Source organism: Heterocephalus glaber, unplaced genomic scaffold (genome assembly GCF_053883595.1).
Source record: "Heterocephalus glaber isolate CG9 unplaced genomic scaffold, H.glaber_assembly_v1.0 deba00001600, whole genome shotgun sequence".
Lineage (NCBI taxonomy): Eukaryota > Metazoa > Chordata > Mammalia > Rodentia > Bathyergidae > Heterocephalus > Heterocephalus glaber.
The window spans coordinates 43,041,958-43,058,685 of NW_028258372.1; the positions used below are offsets into that span (position 1 = coordinate 43,041,958).

The 16,728-nt window shown below is 53.9% G+C and overlaps 1 protein-coding gene and 2 long non-coding RNA genes across 3 annotated transcripts in view; 1 reads left to right on the plus strand and 2 right to left on the minus strand.

The window, feature by feature from the left end:
• Window positions 1–11,267, minus strand: part of LOC110345302 (uncharacterized) — a 47,743-nt gene extending 36,476 nt beyond the window's left edge. The window contains exon 1 of the long non-coding RNA XR_015444430.1: window positions 1–11,267. This exon is cut by the window's left edge and continues 21,441 nt beyond it. This is a non-coding gene — a long non-coding RNA (uncharacterized LOC110345302).
• The window catches only part of LOC147823197 (uncharacterized), a 60,649-nt gene extending 48,731 nt beyond the window's left edge, over window positions 1–11,918 (minus strand). The window contains exons 1-2 of the mRNA XM_087194191.1: window positions 11,838–11,918; window positions 11,277–11,498 (exon numbers count right to left, since the gene is read on the minus strand). Coding sequence (XP_087050317.1) covers window positions 11,277–11,488 — 212 coding nt within the window. The 5' untranslated portion in view covers window positions 11,489–11,498; window positions 11,838–11,918. The remainder of the gene's footprint in view (window positions 1–11,276; window positions 11,499–11,837) is intronic.
• A 105-nt stretch (window positions 11,919–12,023) lies between these two features.
• LOC147823198 (uncharacterized) lies at window positions 12,024–13,553 on the plus strand. The gene is made up of 2 exons (XR_015444265.1): window positions 12,024–12,545; window positions 12,749–13,553. It is a non-coding gene; the product is annotated as an uncharacterized LOC147823198 (long non-coding RNA).
• The last annotated feature ends 3,175 nt before the right edge of the window (window positions 13,554–16,728 follow it).

Sequence of the window (16,728 nt, forward strand, 5' to 3'; positions counted from 1 at the left end):
ATAGAACACTCACTTACCATGGCGTATGGCAACTCATGCTACCAGCGTTCAGTCCCTGAGTTTAATCCTCACCACTAAAAAAAAAAGAGAAAAAGAAAAAAAGACAAACACTGAAGTGAATGTAGAGAGAAGGGAAGTGTCACACACTGCGGGTGGGTATGTAAATTAGCACATCCTTTATGGAAAGCAGTATCGAGGTTCCTCAAAAAACTAGAAATAGGACTACAATATGATCCAGCAATCCCACTCCTGAGAATGACAGCCAAAGGACATGAAATCAGTACGTTGAAGAGATGGCTGCACGCGTGTTTACTAAGCACGGAGCACCACAGGCTCGCTGTGGCATCTACCGGGGTGTCTGCCCATCTCGGGGGGCTGGATGGAGAGCGTGTGGTACACACACTCAAGGCGATGCTAGGCCACCACAGAGAAGAATGACACCCTGCCACGTGCAGCAGCACAGACAGAACTGGAGGATGTCACGCTAATGAAATGAGTCGGGCTCAGGAAGACAAATACCACATGTTCTCATCTATATGCGGAAGCTAGAAAGCTGATCTCACAGAAGTAGAGAATAGAACACTGGTCACCAGAGGCGGGGCGGGCCCGCAGGAGGGCCTGACGGATGGAGGATGGCTAATGGACACATGGTGCAGGTGGACGAGAAGAACAACTTCCGGTGTCCTCTACGCCACGGAGTAACTACAGCTGACGACAATTCACTGTGTGCTTCAGAACAGCTAACAGGAGTCTGAACGTTCCCAACACAAAGAAGTGATAAATATGAAGTGACGAACACGGCTATCACCCTAATCTGATCACTCTGCATTGAATACGTGACGTCACACTGTACCCATAAACAAGTATAATTACTATGTGCCCTTTACATAAACAGACATGCATGCACATATATATACACATATATGGAGACACACCTTTGTCAAAGAAGGGCGTCAGCGACTCGAGCTCCACGGCCGTTCTTCCGGGCACCTTGCCAGCTGCCTTCCACACTAACACCCACTTCCTAAATCAAACATGGCAGTGGCTCAATGGCCACCACATTCGTCCCCTGCCAGAGTGAGAAAGATGCCAGTCAACAGCACAAGACCATAGAGCTCTTTTTCTTAATGTCACAAAAGCCTTCAATACCACAACGTGGCTCTGGCAGCTACCAAAGAAACATGGCTACTGCACTTTCTTTCCCAAGAAACGTAACTTTATGGCTGGGGTCAGAGAATGGATCCAGTTGCCAGCACTATGGGTCAATAAATACTGGTGAAACTCAGCAGAAAGACAAGACCCAACCTCACGTGGACTGAAGGTGGGCTCGGGAGGCCAGGCCAGTAGAGAAGAAATGCTGCTGTCTGTGTAAGAAGACCCATGAAGATGAAGGAGAAAGGCCTTTTTATAATTATTTTTAAAATGAGAAATTAAGTTCCACTATTACTTAATGCATGACACGTACACTCTTTAAATTTGTGTGGGTGGTCACTGTCATTTAGAATAAAGGAGTTCTGCTTAGGGCAGGAGCAGTGTCCATGGGTGCAGTCAAGCAAACCTCAACGCCATCTTCAACACAATGAACGACGGTCCTTAGCAATGAGGGGCTGAGCCCTGAGACACATCTGGCCACTCCAGCGCTGATTACCTCGTGGCAAAGTACAAAAAGAGCTGCCTAACCCAAGGAGGAATCATACTTTTTATTTCAAGGAAGTATTTCAAAAATTGCTGACCTCTTTTGTAATGAATGCCTGTCAGTAGAATGCTACTTCACAAATATTTTCAAACAAACAAACATGTAATCTGTCCCTTTAAGTTGAAGGTGGAATTTTTTAAGTGGCTAAGAAAGCCACTATTCCATGAAAAAGCATTTTAAAAACAGGCTCTCAGAAATCATTTCCACCATTATGTGATTATGTTGCCTATCTCTATGTAAGGACGTCATCTCTGAAATCTCCTATCTATACACACACTCAAATGAGAATATCCAAACTTATTTTAAAATCTCCCAAAATGGAGTCTTGAACCCATTTATTAAACATATATAAATATACAAAATTTTCTGATGAGTTTGTGAGAACATCTAACAGCAGGCAAAACTGAAATGTCTGAACTGGATTTCAACAAAAACCTTTGCAGAAACTGGTGGATGTGACTATAAAAAGCAAGAATCAAGATCTATGACTATAATCTAGGATACTTTTCTACCATGAGGATCTATACGTCTTTGTGAGGTCTTTCAAAATATCCTAACTTGAGCTATAACTTCAAGCTGCTAAGCTTGATACTAAGATATTCTGAAACAATAAAGCATACTCAATTATACTGCTCTTACTAATAATCACTCTGGATAATTAATTCCAATTAATTCTTCAACAAACCACCTTCCATTTGTTATATGTGCCTGCACTATTTTATGCTCTGGAATACGGCAGGGAGCAAAACTAATAAAAAAAAAAATCACCGTTCTTATGGAGCTTATATTTCAACAGGGGAGAGAGAGAAAAATGTACTAATAAGAAATATGGGGCCAGGGATGTAGCTCAGTGGCACATTGCCTGCCTGGCAAGCATGAGAGCCTGAGTTTGATTCCCAGTACCAAAAAAAAAATATGCAGTATATTAAGTGGTGGAGAAGAAAACACTGCCTGAAGAGATACAGGCAAGGCTGAAGAATGTCAAGGGGAGGGGGTGAGCCCACTAAAAAGGCAGCATCAGGGCAAAGGCCCAGAGGACATACAGAGTCAGCCATGGGGCTACCCTAAGGAAAACCATTCCAAAGAGGTAACTGGACAAACAGGGTCCTAGGACAGGAAATGCTGAGATTCCTGAGGAACAGCAAGGAGATCAGTGATGCTGGGAAAGAAAAAAAGTCCAAGGGAAGAGCAGCAGTTGAGGAGCAGTGGCAAACTGGGACTGGGTCACGCAGGTCTGCGCTACCTAATATGGCAGCCACTGCCATGCGAGGCCCCGGCACAGGAAACCAGTGCCACTGGCCCTGAGCACGGCTCGGTGCAAACCACAGAACAGCACAGCGCAGCCTTACTCGGAGATGGAGCTATTCTGACATGCTAATCTGAGCAACACACACTAAAAACATTATTAAAATTAATTTCAACAGTTGTTTGCACTTTTCCTTTACCAGAAGAATTTAAATGACCTATGTGGATCTCCTCTGCAGCTCACATTGTATTAACTTTTTCTCCGTTTTCCTCTTTTGAGGCACTGGGGATTGAATCAGAGCCTTGAGCATGCTAGGCAGGTGCCCCACCCCTGAGCTCCACCCCAGCCCTTCCGGCTGTATTAATGCTGGGGAATTGGGATATAAGTGCCCAAGTTCCATGAACTGCAGGAAGCACCAAGGCTTTCACTGAGGGAGGAGGGGCCGCTGCCGGGTTCGGAGCACGGCAGGGCAGGGTGTGATTTCTGCTGCATGGGAGCATCCTACCTGCTCTGAGGTCTCCACCCTGCACTGGCAAAGGAAAAGCTGTTGAGAGATGACCACAGTGTGGCCCGGGTGGAGGCATCCAACTGGTCAGACTGTGAACACGTATTACACAGGTGGAGTGGGCGAGAGGTACGGATGGATGGGGTGAAGGACCACAGGAAAGATAGGCCAAGCCTGACCAAGGTTTTGCATGCGCACCTGGGAGGACAGCACTCCCATAGCCGGTGTGGCAGCACTGCAGGAAGAACTGACCTGGGTGGAAGCAGGAGTTCTGTTCCGGATATCGGACATCTATTAATATCAACGCTGAAACATCAGACAGACAGCTACAGACACAGGTCTACAATCTGAGAGAGACCCGGGTAAACTAGTAGATAGTAAACTGCCAGGTACCCATCACTCGGCATCAACAATGATCACCTCATGGTCAATGCTGTTTCCCTCCCAGGGTTACCCCAAAGCAAATCTGTGACACCGTGCATCCTCATGGTGCTTAGAGCCATGGGCCCAGAGAGGACCCCAGAGAGGAGGGGACCCAAGGGAGGTGCTCCACAGCCCTCTCACCCTCAGAGATCAGGGAGATGTGAATCCGAGACGACACCGTCCCTGAAGCAGGGGGGAAATCAGACACATGTGCCGGGAGGCTAGCGAGGAAAGAGCTCCAGAGAAAAGGATGCAGCCAGTTGTGCCAAACCCCACTGAAGACCGCGGGATGACGATCAACAACAGACCACCGGTGGAGCTCGCCTCGTACCTGTCAGGAGCACTGCCATCCCAGGTGACAGCAAGGGTGGAAGACAGGGGCAGAGGCTGCGGAAGTGGAGCTGGGCTGGCTCTGCTGGATGAGAAAACCAGCAGCCACAGCAAGACTCGGGAGGGAACGCCAGGACTGGGCGTCCCGGGACACTGTCCTGAGCACAGCGGGGTGAGTTAGTCACGGGGCGCCCTCCCGTCAGACCTGCAATGGTTCGTGTTGGAAGGAGGCAACGAATGCCGTTTAATATTTACTTTGTGTTTTGAAGTGTACACAACATACATTATTATATAGCACTCGCATATGTAGACTATAAATACACACAGGAAGTTACTCAAAAGTTTTATCTGATATGTCCAAGTATCAAAATAACTAAAGACCATTTAAGTAGAAGAAAAACACAACATATTGTCAAACTCTAAACCATGTAGCCCTCAGTGGCCAGAGATATTTACCATGGTATACTGAATATTTTCTGCATTATTACATTAAGTATATAATAAAGATCTAGGAGCGATAAAAGATTATTGGTCTGTGTATCTGAGAATAAATTTTACTGATCGATGTTCTTTTACAGGACTCAGACAAACCTTACCTGTAACCCTAGTGTTCTGGCTAGAGGGTCAGGCGTTCAAGCCTAGCCTGGGCAAATTAGAGAGACCCTGTCTCAAAATAAAAAATAAAAAAGGAGCCAAGGATGCAGTCCCGTGGGAAGGCCCTGGGTTCAATCCCCAGCATCATAAAAGGGATGAGCTCCGACCCCGTAATCCAGAACTGCGATATAGCTGGATCTGAACCAAAAGAACAAAAAATACAGTAAGGACCAGGGACTGCTCTCAAGATTAGAGCATCAGAGGGGTCAAGCTGAGGGCTCATTGCTGACCTAGGGAAATGTAAGTTAGTTAAAAGTTTTATCAGCAAGACGAGCCTGAGCTGCACCATTAGATTCTGCTACTGCGACAGCACAAATGCCCAGTACCACGCAGTTCTGCAAAATTAACAAACCAAGAAGGGGCCACACCACTGAGGCTGGCAGGGGCCTAGAGAGAACAGACAGAAGGCCCAGGCCACCCTGCAGTCCACAAGTCTAGGATCATCCAACCTGCTCACATATACTGCTTCCATGTGGTATTCACCACACCCTGTGCCAATTCGAACACCCTTTAAATGTTTTCATTTAGCTCTCACACTCAAGCGCAAGTGTGTTAAATGGACACACACAACATCAGAGCAGTGCCACTGCTAGAATGCAGGTCGGGAGCTGTGAAACATGCTGGCCACACCGGCCACACCGGCCACACCTGGCTTCATGGGGGACCTGGGATCATCCCACACAATGACAGCCTGAGAACACACACACCAAGCCTGACATGTGGCTGATCAGCCATCACAGAGGTGACGCTCACGGTCACACAACTCACACAGGGAACTGGTTACCCCAGCTCCAGGACAGGCAGGCAGGCCCTGCCTGTCTTCACAGCTGATGTCCAATATCTGATTTGGTGCCTGTCTGGGCAGGGGGTCACACACCTATAAGCCCAACACCCTGGGAGGCTGAAGCAGGAGGATTGAAAGTCTGAGCCCAGCCTGGGCAGCTTAGAAATTACCCTGTCTTGAAATAAAAATTTTAAAAAGGACTGGAGATACAGCTCAGGGCAAAGGCCCTGCATTCAATCTCAAGTATTACAAGAGAGAAAAAGAAATACTTATCAAGAGGGAGGGCTGGGGATTTAGCTCAGTGGTGCTGCTGCCCGCCTTGCAAGCGCAAGGTCCTGAGTTTGATCCCTAGTACCAAGAAAAGAGAGAGAAGGAATAAATGACTATTTACAGGCACTTGTAAAGGCAAGACAGATAAAGATGCTCAAAATCTTACAAATGTTTCCATGAAACTTAGGAAAGCTACTGATTTCAGCAGATCAGGGACAGAGGCGGGCAACCAAGTAAAGCTCAAATGCAGAATTGCAGAACAAACTCTAAGAACGGTCGCAGTCTTTTATTAAGAAATTTTAAGATTGTTCAACTACATGGTCTTGTTTGTAGCCTGATTGAAACCAACAGTTTGCTTTTCCTTTAATGAGACCAACCAGGCAATTTAAACGCCTGCTGGGTTACAGGTGTTATGCAGGAAGGACTGCTTTTTCCAGGTGTGATAATACTACCGGGCTCACGTCTGTAAAGGGCACCGTCACAGAGAGATACATAATGAGATCTTTGTGCACGGAAGGCTACATGCCTGAGACTCACTGCAAAATAACCCACAGAGGGGAAGGACAAAGTGAGCGTGTGCACATGAAATGAGCAAGGTCCATGTGTGGACCAGGCGTCAAGGCACTGGGTGACAGAAGCCCCGAGGTCATGCTGGTGACTCTGCCTCCAAACACCCGTGGTCATCTCCACGGTACCATCCTGTCCACCACGGTTCATCTTCTTGCCTTTGCCCTGCCACAGGAAGACAGTCGAGTAGTGCTCTAGTCCTCCACGGACACACTCATATCCACCTGCAGATCAGGGCCAGGCACCTCGCCTTCCCTCCACCCCTGTCGCCCCGCCACTGCGAACCAGAAGCTTTGTGCTTCCACCCTGGGCCTCCTGTTTGCCACATGGACTTCCACGGCCCCTCCCAGCCTCCCTTCCCTGCCATGCCCCAATCTTCCTTCTCAGTGCCTTCCTTCGGGTGGCACCGATGTCCCCTGGTACCAGGTCACACCCGTCCTCGCTCCTGGTACCAGCGAATCTCTCAGGCACGTGGGGCCTTAACCCTTCACCTTCTTTTCCCCAAAGGCTGAGACTTCACCCGCGGGTCCCACCATGCCCACTGCCCCCCAGACTAGTCGCTCTTGCTGCTGAGGCCTCTGTTCTTCCACCAAAGCCTCACGCGTTGTGTTCAGAGGTGGAGCTTCTGCAAGGCAGCTGCCCAGGGGCGCCACGTGCGGTGGATCCACCCCTCTCACCCTCCTAGCTGACTCGCTGCCATGACTGGGGTCTGGCTGGAAGAGCGGGTCACTGGGGGCGTGCACTGAAGGGCCCAGCTCCCTCTCTTGGCTCCTGCCTTTGCTCTCTGCTTCCTGGCTGCCCGATGTGAGCCTCTTCGCTCTGCTCGGCCCCTCTGCCATCCTTTTCCTGCCTTGGAGCTGCTGCCCACAGGTGGAAACTGGCACCCAAAATAAATCTCTCCTCCTTCAAGTTGTGAGTGCGGGGCATTGTGTCCCTCTGACACACCTGGTCAGTCCCTGCACATTTCCAAGACAAACCAAGTGAGGTCTGTGTGTCTGCTGTGTACCTCACACAGAGTGACAGCCACAAAAAGACAGACACAGATCTGCTTTCCTGAGCTATACCACCTAGTGCATGTGAAAGCAAAACAGGCTCAAGCATCCACAAACCTTCCAGACCACAGTGCGAATCCTGTAACCACCTCTGTCCTCAGGACTTCACACAGCGCCTGACACACGACAGATCCTTAACAAGCATCTGGCAAGAAAGATGAAGGACTCTCAAATCCACGATGTCTCAGCATTAGCCGAAGCCCACGAAGGATGCAGTCACCCTAAACTCTACAAATGAAAGGCAGCTGAAGAGGTTTTCCCACGAGAAGCTCCCTTGACGAGCAGACAGAGCCTGGCTCTGGGGAACTGCATGTTGCCGAGGAAGGAAGGAAAGAAAAGGCAGGCAGGCCAGTGGGCTTGCTCCCGGAGCCAGGCTGTGGATGTGCTCGGTCCATCCTCTGAGCCCTTCTGGATGTTTGGCCCCTCCTCCTCCCACTGCCAGCCCCCTCCCTTCACCCTTCCAGCTGCAGTGGGCATGAACCTCAGTGCCCCTTGCAGTCCCCTGCTGCTCCGAGCCTGTGGCTTCCTCTTGGCACTGTCTTTCACTTCCTATCCCAACCCTGCACAGAGCTGCCCGCTTGCTGCACCATTTTACAGAGGCAGGAACTTCAAATCAGCCCTGGCCCCAACCAGGAACTCCGCCAAGGAATCAGCCCTGGGACCAGCTCCACAAGGTGTTCCAGGCGCCCACTACGGTGGGCTGAGAGAAAGAGAGAAAACCGATGCTGATTCCAGCCCCACCCCACACAAACACACACTCCACCCACGCCCACCTGGGGCCTGGCAGCACGGAGGAGTGTGGGGTTCGGGAAGAGAGAAATGTGCTGTGGGACGGGCCCAGTCTGCTCCTGTCCTGAGGCGGGGCTCGGGTCACTCCAGCCTCTCCCGTGTGTGAGAGATACCCAGGGACAGGGAGGGCAGCTCAACCCAGCCCTGCTCAGGAACTCAGGGCTCCCAGCTCAGAGAAGGTTGGGACTGCCTGCCTCTGGGAAAAGGGCTGAAAATGAAAGGAATCTCCCAGATGCAGAATTGCTACTTTTTTTTTTGGTACCAGGGATTGAACTCAGAACCTTCCACTTGCGAGGCAGGCGGCGGAACCACTGAGCTAAATCCCTGGCCCAAGAATTGCTACTTGTGAGGCTAATAATCTACTACGTGGAATGTCCAATTACCCTCTCCCAGGATCACAAAGGCAAGCTCAACACAGTCGCCAAGAACCCTAGGGATCTGACACAGTCACAGGAAGATCTACAGTGGAGATCCAAGCACTTTTCTGGTGGCCTGTGGCAGGGATGGGCAACTTTTACATTTGTATGTGTGTGTGTGTGTGTGTGTGTGTGTGTGTGTGTGTGTGTGTGTGTGGTACTGGAGATTTAACCCAGGGCCTTCACAATGAGCTACATCCCTAACCCTTTTCTATGTATTTTTTGTTTGTTTGTTTTGAGATAAGTTCTCCCTAAAATCCCTAAGCTGCCCAGGATGGGCTTGAACTTTCGATCCTCTTGCCTTAGCCTCCCAGACTCCTGGGATTATAGGCATGAGCAACCACACCTGGCATCTTTTATATTTTAATGAGCAAACTGGTAAAGTATGTAGGCTTGCAGGTCACATAACCTCTGTTACTATGCAACCATGCCACTGTAGCATGAAACCAGCCACACAATACTCAAACAGTGGACATGTCTACTATGTTCCAATAAAACTTTATTTAAAAAACAAGCATCTGGCCATAAGCCACAGTTTGCCAAGTACTGATCCCTGGGAAGTTTGCTCTTCTGCCTACAGCAGGGGAGGCCACAGACCTGTGGCACCTCTCAACAGCGCTTCCTGGGGCTGTACGAGGACAGTATGGCAAAGGTCAAGGAGATGACATGCATCTATACAGCTGTGCTTCCCACGGTGTCTGAGCACAGTTGGTGGAGAGAAGAAAACAGAAACACAAACCTGAACTTCAAAAAGAGAAGACCGTTTGACAGAAAATGTGGGTGATTGGCAGAGCTGGTCCAGGAGTCCAGGTGGCCCTGGGGTAACACACAAACACAAGGCATGCAGTCCTAGACCCTAGATCTCTCCTCCCACCTCGAGCCCCAAGGAACTTTAGCTGCATAACTCAGTATCCTCCAAATCACTTCCCAGAACTGACCTCCACTGCAAACATCATCCACCTGACCACAAACCTTTCCACCCACACTCCCTGCCGCCTCCTGGAGCCGCACACCTAAATGCAAATCAGACAGGATTCCCCCAGACCAGTCTGGGTGCTGGTTTCCTATTTCCATCCATCACTAAGGCTCCCAATTCCAGCAGCTTCTCTTCCCCACCTTCTGTCCACCACAGAGCCTCTCTGAGCCACCGAGTCCCTTTCTCTCCACTCCCACAGGCTCCGCCCTAAGCCTTCACCTCCAATCTGACATGGTGCCAGTTTCTGCTTAGGGCCCCAGACCCCAGGCTTCTAACAATGCCAGATCTTCCCCCATATGTTCATTTTCCTTCATCCACCACAATCTCTTCCCGGTCAAGGAGCAGTGTTCCCCTCTTCTGGCTCCCACTTCCCAGCCCCTCACTAGCACACTGCTAACCCCTGCGAGAATGAATCCCAGCTTTCACCACGAAGCACGAACACTCAAAAACCCCGTCTTCCTTTATCCTACAACTCCAAGTCCAGACTGCGGAGCTCAGCGGGCCTCCATCGCCTCGCTCACCTGTCCTTTGCTCCGCTCCTGGGCCCCAGAACAAGCCTCAGCTCGGCCGAGCCCATCCATCCGTTCCCTCCCTACGCCAGTCTCTCCCGCATCCACATCTGTGCCCACGCTCTGCTCTCCCGGCCTGCGATGACGTCCACAGCCTGCCCCCACCTACTCCAACTCCTACGCAACTGCCGACTGCGACCTGGGGGGATACAGGGATGCAAGAAAGCGGCAGACGACAGAACGGGAAGGGGGGCACACGAGGGATGCGTGGGGTCTCCAATCCCTGGAAGCATCATCCTCCCAATGGGTCACAGGCGATCAGAGAGAGAAGAGTCGGGAGGAGGAGCCAGATTTTTCCACTGAACCAAAGGCATGATTTTCATCACTGCTTCTGTTGCCCCGGTAACCAGGGACAGCGCAGTGGAGAGTACAGTAAAAGAACACCATGTTTATCTTTCCGCCTGATCCGGTCCCTGCACCCCTTTCCTGACCGCCCCCAACACCAGGGCTGCCGTGAAGGTCTTATGACGGGACCACCAAGCTTCTAGTCTCCGCTGCTCGGGACCTCAAGGCCCGAGCGCGCTCCTGCCTCTTTAGCAGACCTTTGTACCCTGCGTTCCTCTGCTGCTACCCTGGGGGTCCTCTCCCCACACCTCACGCACCTGCCACGCGGACAACTGGCCTCCAAAGACAAGAACTGCTTCCGCTTCACCACAGGGTCCCCGGGACAGGGGAAATAAAGGCACAGAAGGCAGGGGGACCCCAGCCAACCCCTTTCTGGGCCCCCTGCCGCCTGTGTGGAGCGGGCCCGGGTCCCCCAGCCCCCTGCACACGCCCGGAATCAGGACGAGGACCCAGGCAGGGTGGGGGCGCAGGCCCCTAGGATCCTGCCTCCCACGCGGACGGACGGCGTCTGCGTGACCCGAGAAGCGCGCGCCGCCTGGAGGTTACATAAGCGTTATATAACACGGGGCGCCGCCACGCACGCCACGCGTGAGCGCCAGGACCGCCGGGCGGGTGGGACGGACCGAGGGCAGCAAGGCACCCCTGCATCTGTACCTGCTCGTCCGGGGCCCGGCTCCAGCGGCTCTGCGCTGTCCTCCCGGCCGGGCGGCGGGCAGGGGCGCGGGGTCGGGTGGGGCCGGGTCGAGCAAGGGCGCGGGGTCGGGCAGGGCGAGGCCGCGCCCTCCGTCCTCCTGCGCGCCAGGCTGGGAACAAGTGCGGCCGGCGCTCGGAGATTGGCCGGGCCCGCTGTCCCTCCGCGCTGTCATTTGCTGTCCTCTGAAAAACACAACAAACCGAAAGGGAAAGGAAAAAACAATAAGCACATTTGTCAAATGCCAGACCCTCAACTCTGGTCTGGGCCGGCCGGGAACAAAGCTGGAAGGTGGCGGCTCGGAGCACCGCGTGTCCCCGCAAGCCGCCTCCCCGGCCCGGCCGCGCACTGGTCCGCGCCGACCCGGCCGCGGGGGCCCGCCGCCCAGCAGCGCTCCGGCACTCGGTGCAGGCGCGGCCGGGACCGGGCTGCTCCCCAGCACCTGCCGCTCTCGGCCCCGCCTCGCCGTGCAGGCCCCGACCCCGAGCCGTCCGCGCCCCGCGCCCCCCGGGCCCCGCTCTCACCTCGGCGGCTGCCGCCCCGCTTCCACCCGGCCCCGCCGCTCCCGGGCGCGCGAGCTCAGCCCCGCGCGGCCGCGCTCCCCACGCCCGGTCCCGCGCGGCGCCACCCAGCGGCCGCAGCGCGCACCGCCCGGCCGAGAAGGCGCGGCCGCGGGCGGTCTGGAGTCCCGGCCGGCGCAGCTGGGGCGCGGGGCGTGAGGCGCGGGGCAGGCCCCGGCCGGGAGGAGGACAGCGCCCGCCCAGCCTGGCGTCCCCGACTCCCCTGCGCGACCCCTGCGGCAGGACCGGGCCGGGGCGTCGGGCGAAGGCAGCAGCTGGGAGGCTGGCGCCGCGAGGTTCTTACTCTGGACTCTGCCGGCCCCAGCCCGGCACCGGGCGCCCCTCAGTTTCCCGCGGAGCCCACACCCGCCTGCCCGCACACCCCAGGCTACAGTTCGCCCTCGCCCTTCCCCGGACCTAGCGCGCCTGAGACCTGAAGGAGCCCGGGCGCTCTCGCCGGATAAATACGCGCGAGCCTGCAGACGCACGCCTGCGCGGCCTCGATGAAATCCCGGACTTCTCCCGGCTCGGCCACCCGGTTTAGAAACTCCTCTCCGCCCCGCTCAGACGGGACGCGGAGCTGGATCTGCTGCCCGCGGCCCCGAGCTGCGGCCTGCAGCCCTGCTGTTCTCCCCTCCATGTCTCCAGGCCAACCCCAATCCCGCGTCCCAGGTACGAACCCCCCTCCCCGAAGGCCGGAGAAGAGCCTGCTCCTCCCTGGGTTTCCCCTTCCAGAGCGCCGTCCAGGACCTGGGTTTTCTAGAAGCGCCTGCTTCGTGCCTTTTGTAGCTGTTCCATCTACATGCACCTGTGGTTAATGGGCGGTTGGTTGATTATAAACTCTTTAAAGATCAGTTTTCCCCTCTGCAAATCAGGTGCCTGCCATGGCCTGCCCTTGACAACAGTTGGTAAAAAGGTGGGCTGAAGGGAACGAGCTCCAGGGAGATGAACGCCCTGGCTCCAGGGCCCCAGGCCTCTCTCCTCCCCTGACGGTTCTGGCACCGACGCCCGCTCTCCGGTGCCTGGAAAACAGGATCCTCCAGGTGGCAAGATCTTCTGGTCAGTTCCTTCTCCTCTGGGCAAAGCAGCCACCAGCCACGGGCCCTGCACGAGCGAGCGGGCATGGGAGTTCAGGCAGGATGCACCGCTGAGTTGCTGCTGTTCCCCGCCCGTGTCTGTTAGCCTGCACTGCCTGTCTCTCTCCTTCCCGGCTTCGCACAACCCAGCCACAACCTCCCCTTCCCGAATCCCAAAGCGATCCAAAGGTCACTCTTCTCTCGGTTCCCAGCTCAGAACCGTCTGTCTCGCCTGAAGCCGTGCGTCTCGGGGCCTGGCCTGCCTGCCTCCATCACGAGCTCGGAGTGGTCTTCACATCTGCCCTGTGTGTCCCTCTCAATTCCTGTCTCCCAATCCTAGTACCTGGGCGAAGGTATCAGGAGATGGGCTTTGGGAGGGAGTTAAATCCTGAAGGTAGAGCCGGCCCAAGTGGGATTAGCGCCTTTATAAGAAGCGACACAAGAGCTTATTCTTTCTTTCTCTGCCGTGCAAGAAAGCGAGGCTGAGGAGGTCAGCTGCAGAGCCGGAATCAGACCTTCCCAGACACAACCCCACCAGCACCTTGAGGCTGGGCTCCCTCCCCTTGGAACTGGACACGAAAATAAATGCCCGCAGTTCAAGCCACACTCTACCGTATTCTGTTACAGGGCTTGAACTTCATACCCTTCCATTCCCATATCGACCACTTCCCTAATTAAACGCTTAGTGGCTTCGTGCAGCCCTGAGGCTTAGGTCCAAAGCCCTCCCCGGGGTCACTTGCGGCAGGATCGGCTCTGGGCGGCCCCCTGGGTCTTCTGTCTCAGCAGCCTCCTTTCCCTGTCCCCTTGGCCTGTGCCAGGACTCAGCATGGCCGGCGTCCTGCTCGTCGTCCAGGTGCCCTTCCGTCTGCCGCAGCACCCTGTCGTCCTTCCCCTCCTGTGATGTTGGCCCCACACGCTGTCCTTTACTCCTGGGCTCTCTGCTTTCCCTCCCACAGTGAGACCCTTGTGATGGTGGCTTCATTGCCCAGTGCGGTACCTGGTGCCAGCTAGGAACACGTACATTTGTATTAAATGAATAAAAGCTCTGAATGTGACACGGTCTCCAGAGGAGAGGCTCTGGGGCAGCTGTGATGTGCTGCCAGATGTGATGGCCCAGACCACTGCTTTTCAGCAACAGCGTCACTGTTTTCAAGGGAATTTCAGTCTGAGTCTTCAATTTCCTTCACTGAAAGGTGGGACTGGTAGTCCTCCCGCTCTGTCTGAAGGTGTCTAGAGATGTGTTTGGCAGTATTTTGTAACTTTAAAGCTCTTTATGCATCAGTCGTGTTGCACTTGCTCACTTGACCCTCACAATAGCATTTTCAGTGGGCAGCTGACATTTCCCATTTTGCAAATGAAGGGACCAAAGAGAGACGATGGGAAGAAGTTTGCCTAAGGTCACCTCGCTGGCCACCAGGGAACAGGCTTGGTGCAGTGCTTCAAGCCCAGGCCACCACCACCACAGCGCCATTGTGCCCTCTGCCATCCCCAGTGGGAGGCAGTGTTGGGCACACTTGTGCGCGCGCACACACGCACACGCACACGCACACGCACACACTGAGATCCTGAGAATCCTGCCGCAGCGTGTGTCACCGCTTTCCACTGTGCAGGGTTTCCTGGTGCATGTGTGGGCTTGGTGGTAGAAAGCAGACTGTGTAGCAGCAGCTCCCAGGACAGGAAAGAGTGGCAAAGGAAGCAGCTGACCTCGGGGTGGACGCAATGCCTGTCTGCCCCTCTTGCGGCCTAGTGGGGTGACTTCAGTAACAACCCTTCTTTACCTTGGAGTTGGCCCTCTGCAGCCTCCAAGCTTCCCGGAAGCTGAAGATCTTCTTTCCTCCATATTTCCAATTCTGTCTGTCAGCAAACAGCTATGGAGGAGCTCTTACTGAGTGCTTTGAAAGCATGGCCAAAGTAGACTCTCGGCCCATCTCCCCATTCTGCAAAGGGCTTCATAGGCCCATGGTGAGGCTGAGGTGAGCAGTTCCCGGTGCTCTCCCTGCCACTGGTGGAGCCATCCGCCCTGCACCCCACCCTGTGTCTGTGGGTTCTGTCTGAGTGCACTGGAATATGTCAGCATTGGGAGGTGGAAGAGGAGCCGGCATAGGAAGGAAGGGGCGTGAAGGGTACAGTGCTCCCCCTGTGGCTCCCAGGGGTGTGGAGGCCGATTTGGGCTTCAGAGCTCGTTGGAGCTGTTGCAGAACAACACTCGTTTCTGGGCCCAGGCAGTGCGGTGCCCACAGAAGGCACCTACCTCAGTGGGAGGGCACGGTCCACAGAGGGTCAGAGCAGGAGGAGACGCTTGAGCAGCCGTGCTTTGGCGACCACAGCCTTGAAGGTCGAGTGAGGCTCCTTTTTGGAACCCCCCAGAACAAGCTGAGGTCACTCTGCGAATGTCGGCGAAATCATCAGATGAGACTCAACACACACAAAGAGCGCCGGTGGCACTGGGCGCATAGTCGGAACTCGGTTCAGCTCCTTTCCTAAGATGTAAGAGGTGCGCACTGAGCATGAGCACGGTGGAGTCCTCTGCTGCGGCCTTCTGAGGACCACGCTGCCTTTGCAGGACCGTGTTTGTGGCTCGCTGTGTCCCGAGCCCCAGGGAACACACCGCAGAGCTGCCCTTCACAGATCCCCCACGTGTGGTTACCTCGGGTTGCCCCTTTAAAGATTAAATCATTCTTTCTCCTTCTGTTCAACAAAGACGACAGTCCTTTGGTTTTTGATAAACGTTTCTTTGCTACTAGCAGGTGGATTTGCCCCAGGCACTGAGAGCTTGTAAAACACGCAGGAGCCCAGCTGTTTGAATCTGCTCCTTCATCCTCTGTTTCTCTTATCTCCTGCCCATGGGCTGGGCTCCCTCTACCTTGGAAGCTGATAGCATGTGGATGCGAGAGGTGGCTCTCATTAATGGACTAATTAGGGACACACGCCTTTAATAGCTGATTACAGGAAAGCCATGCCCCACCCCAGCCCATTGATTTATTCATTGCTGTTGTACTGCATTATGGTAAAATCATCAGCTCTAATTATCTATTGGCTGGTTTAGTGGGGCCTGTCTCTCCTCTTGCTTTTCATCTCCCCTTGGCTGACGGTGAGCACAGAATGGGGGAATGCAGACCAACTAGTAAACGGCTCTGGGCAGATGTGAGGATCTTGGAGCCACCCCACCCCAAGAGTTCAGAGATAAAAAGGGAATGGAGGGCCGGGAATCTAGCTCAGTGGTTCCACCCTCTGCCCTGCAAGCACAAGGACCCGAGTTTGTTCCCAGGTACCAAAAAAACCCAACAAAAAACGGGGGGAATGGGGCTGGAGGAGGTGAGAAAACCCTATCCACTCTTGGATAATTTCGCCATAGCCCTTCCTTCATAATCCCTCCCTTCCTATATGCTGTACGACACTGACACTGGCAGCTGCATTCAGAAACAGCCTAGTAGGAGGCTGATGTGTCTGCACCGCCTTGGCCGGCCGGCTTGCTACTAACCATGTGATCTGGAGCAGACCTCTTCACCTCCCCCGGCCCAGTCTCCCATCTGTAAGGTGGGAATAGAATTGTTCCTCCTTAGACTGTTAGGAGGCTCAACTAGAATGCTGTAAGGATTACATGAAATAAGCCGCCTCAAGTGTCCAGCACATACTAAGCCCTCAGAAATGTTAGCTATGATAATTGCTGCTCCTGAAATTATTAAACTCACCTGTTTCGTTGAAGGAATTTGAGAAATGTCTGTAGAATGAATGAATGAATGACCGGATCATAATTTTCAGTAGATTCTGTGACCTTG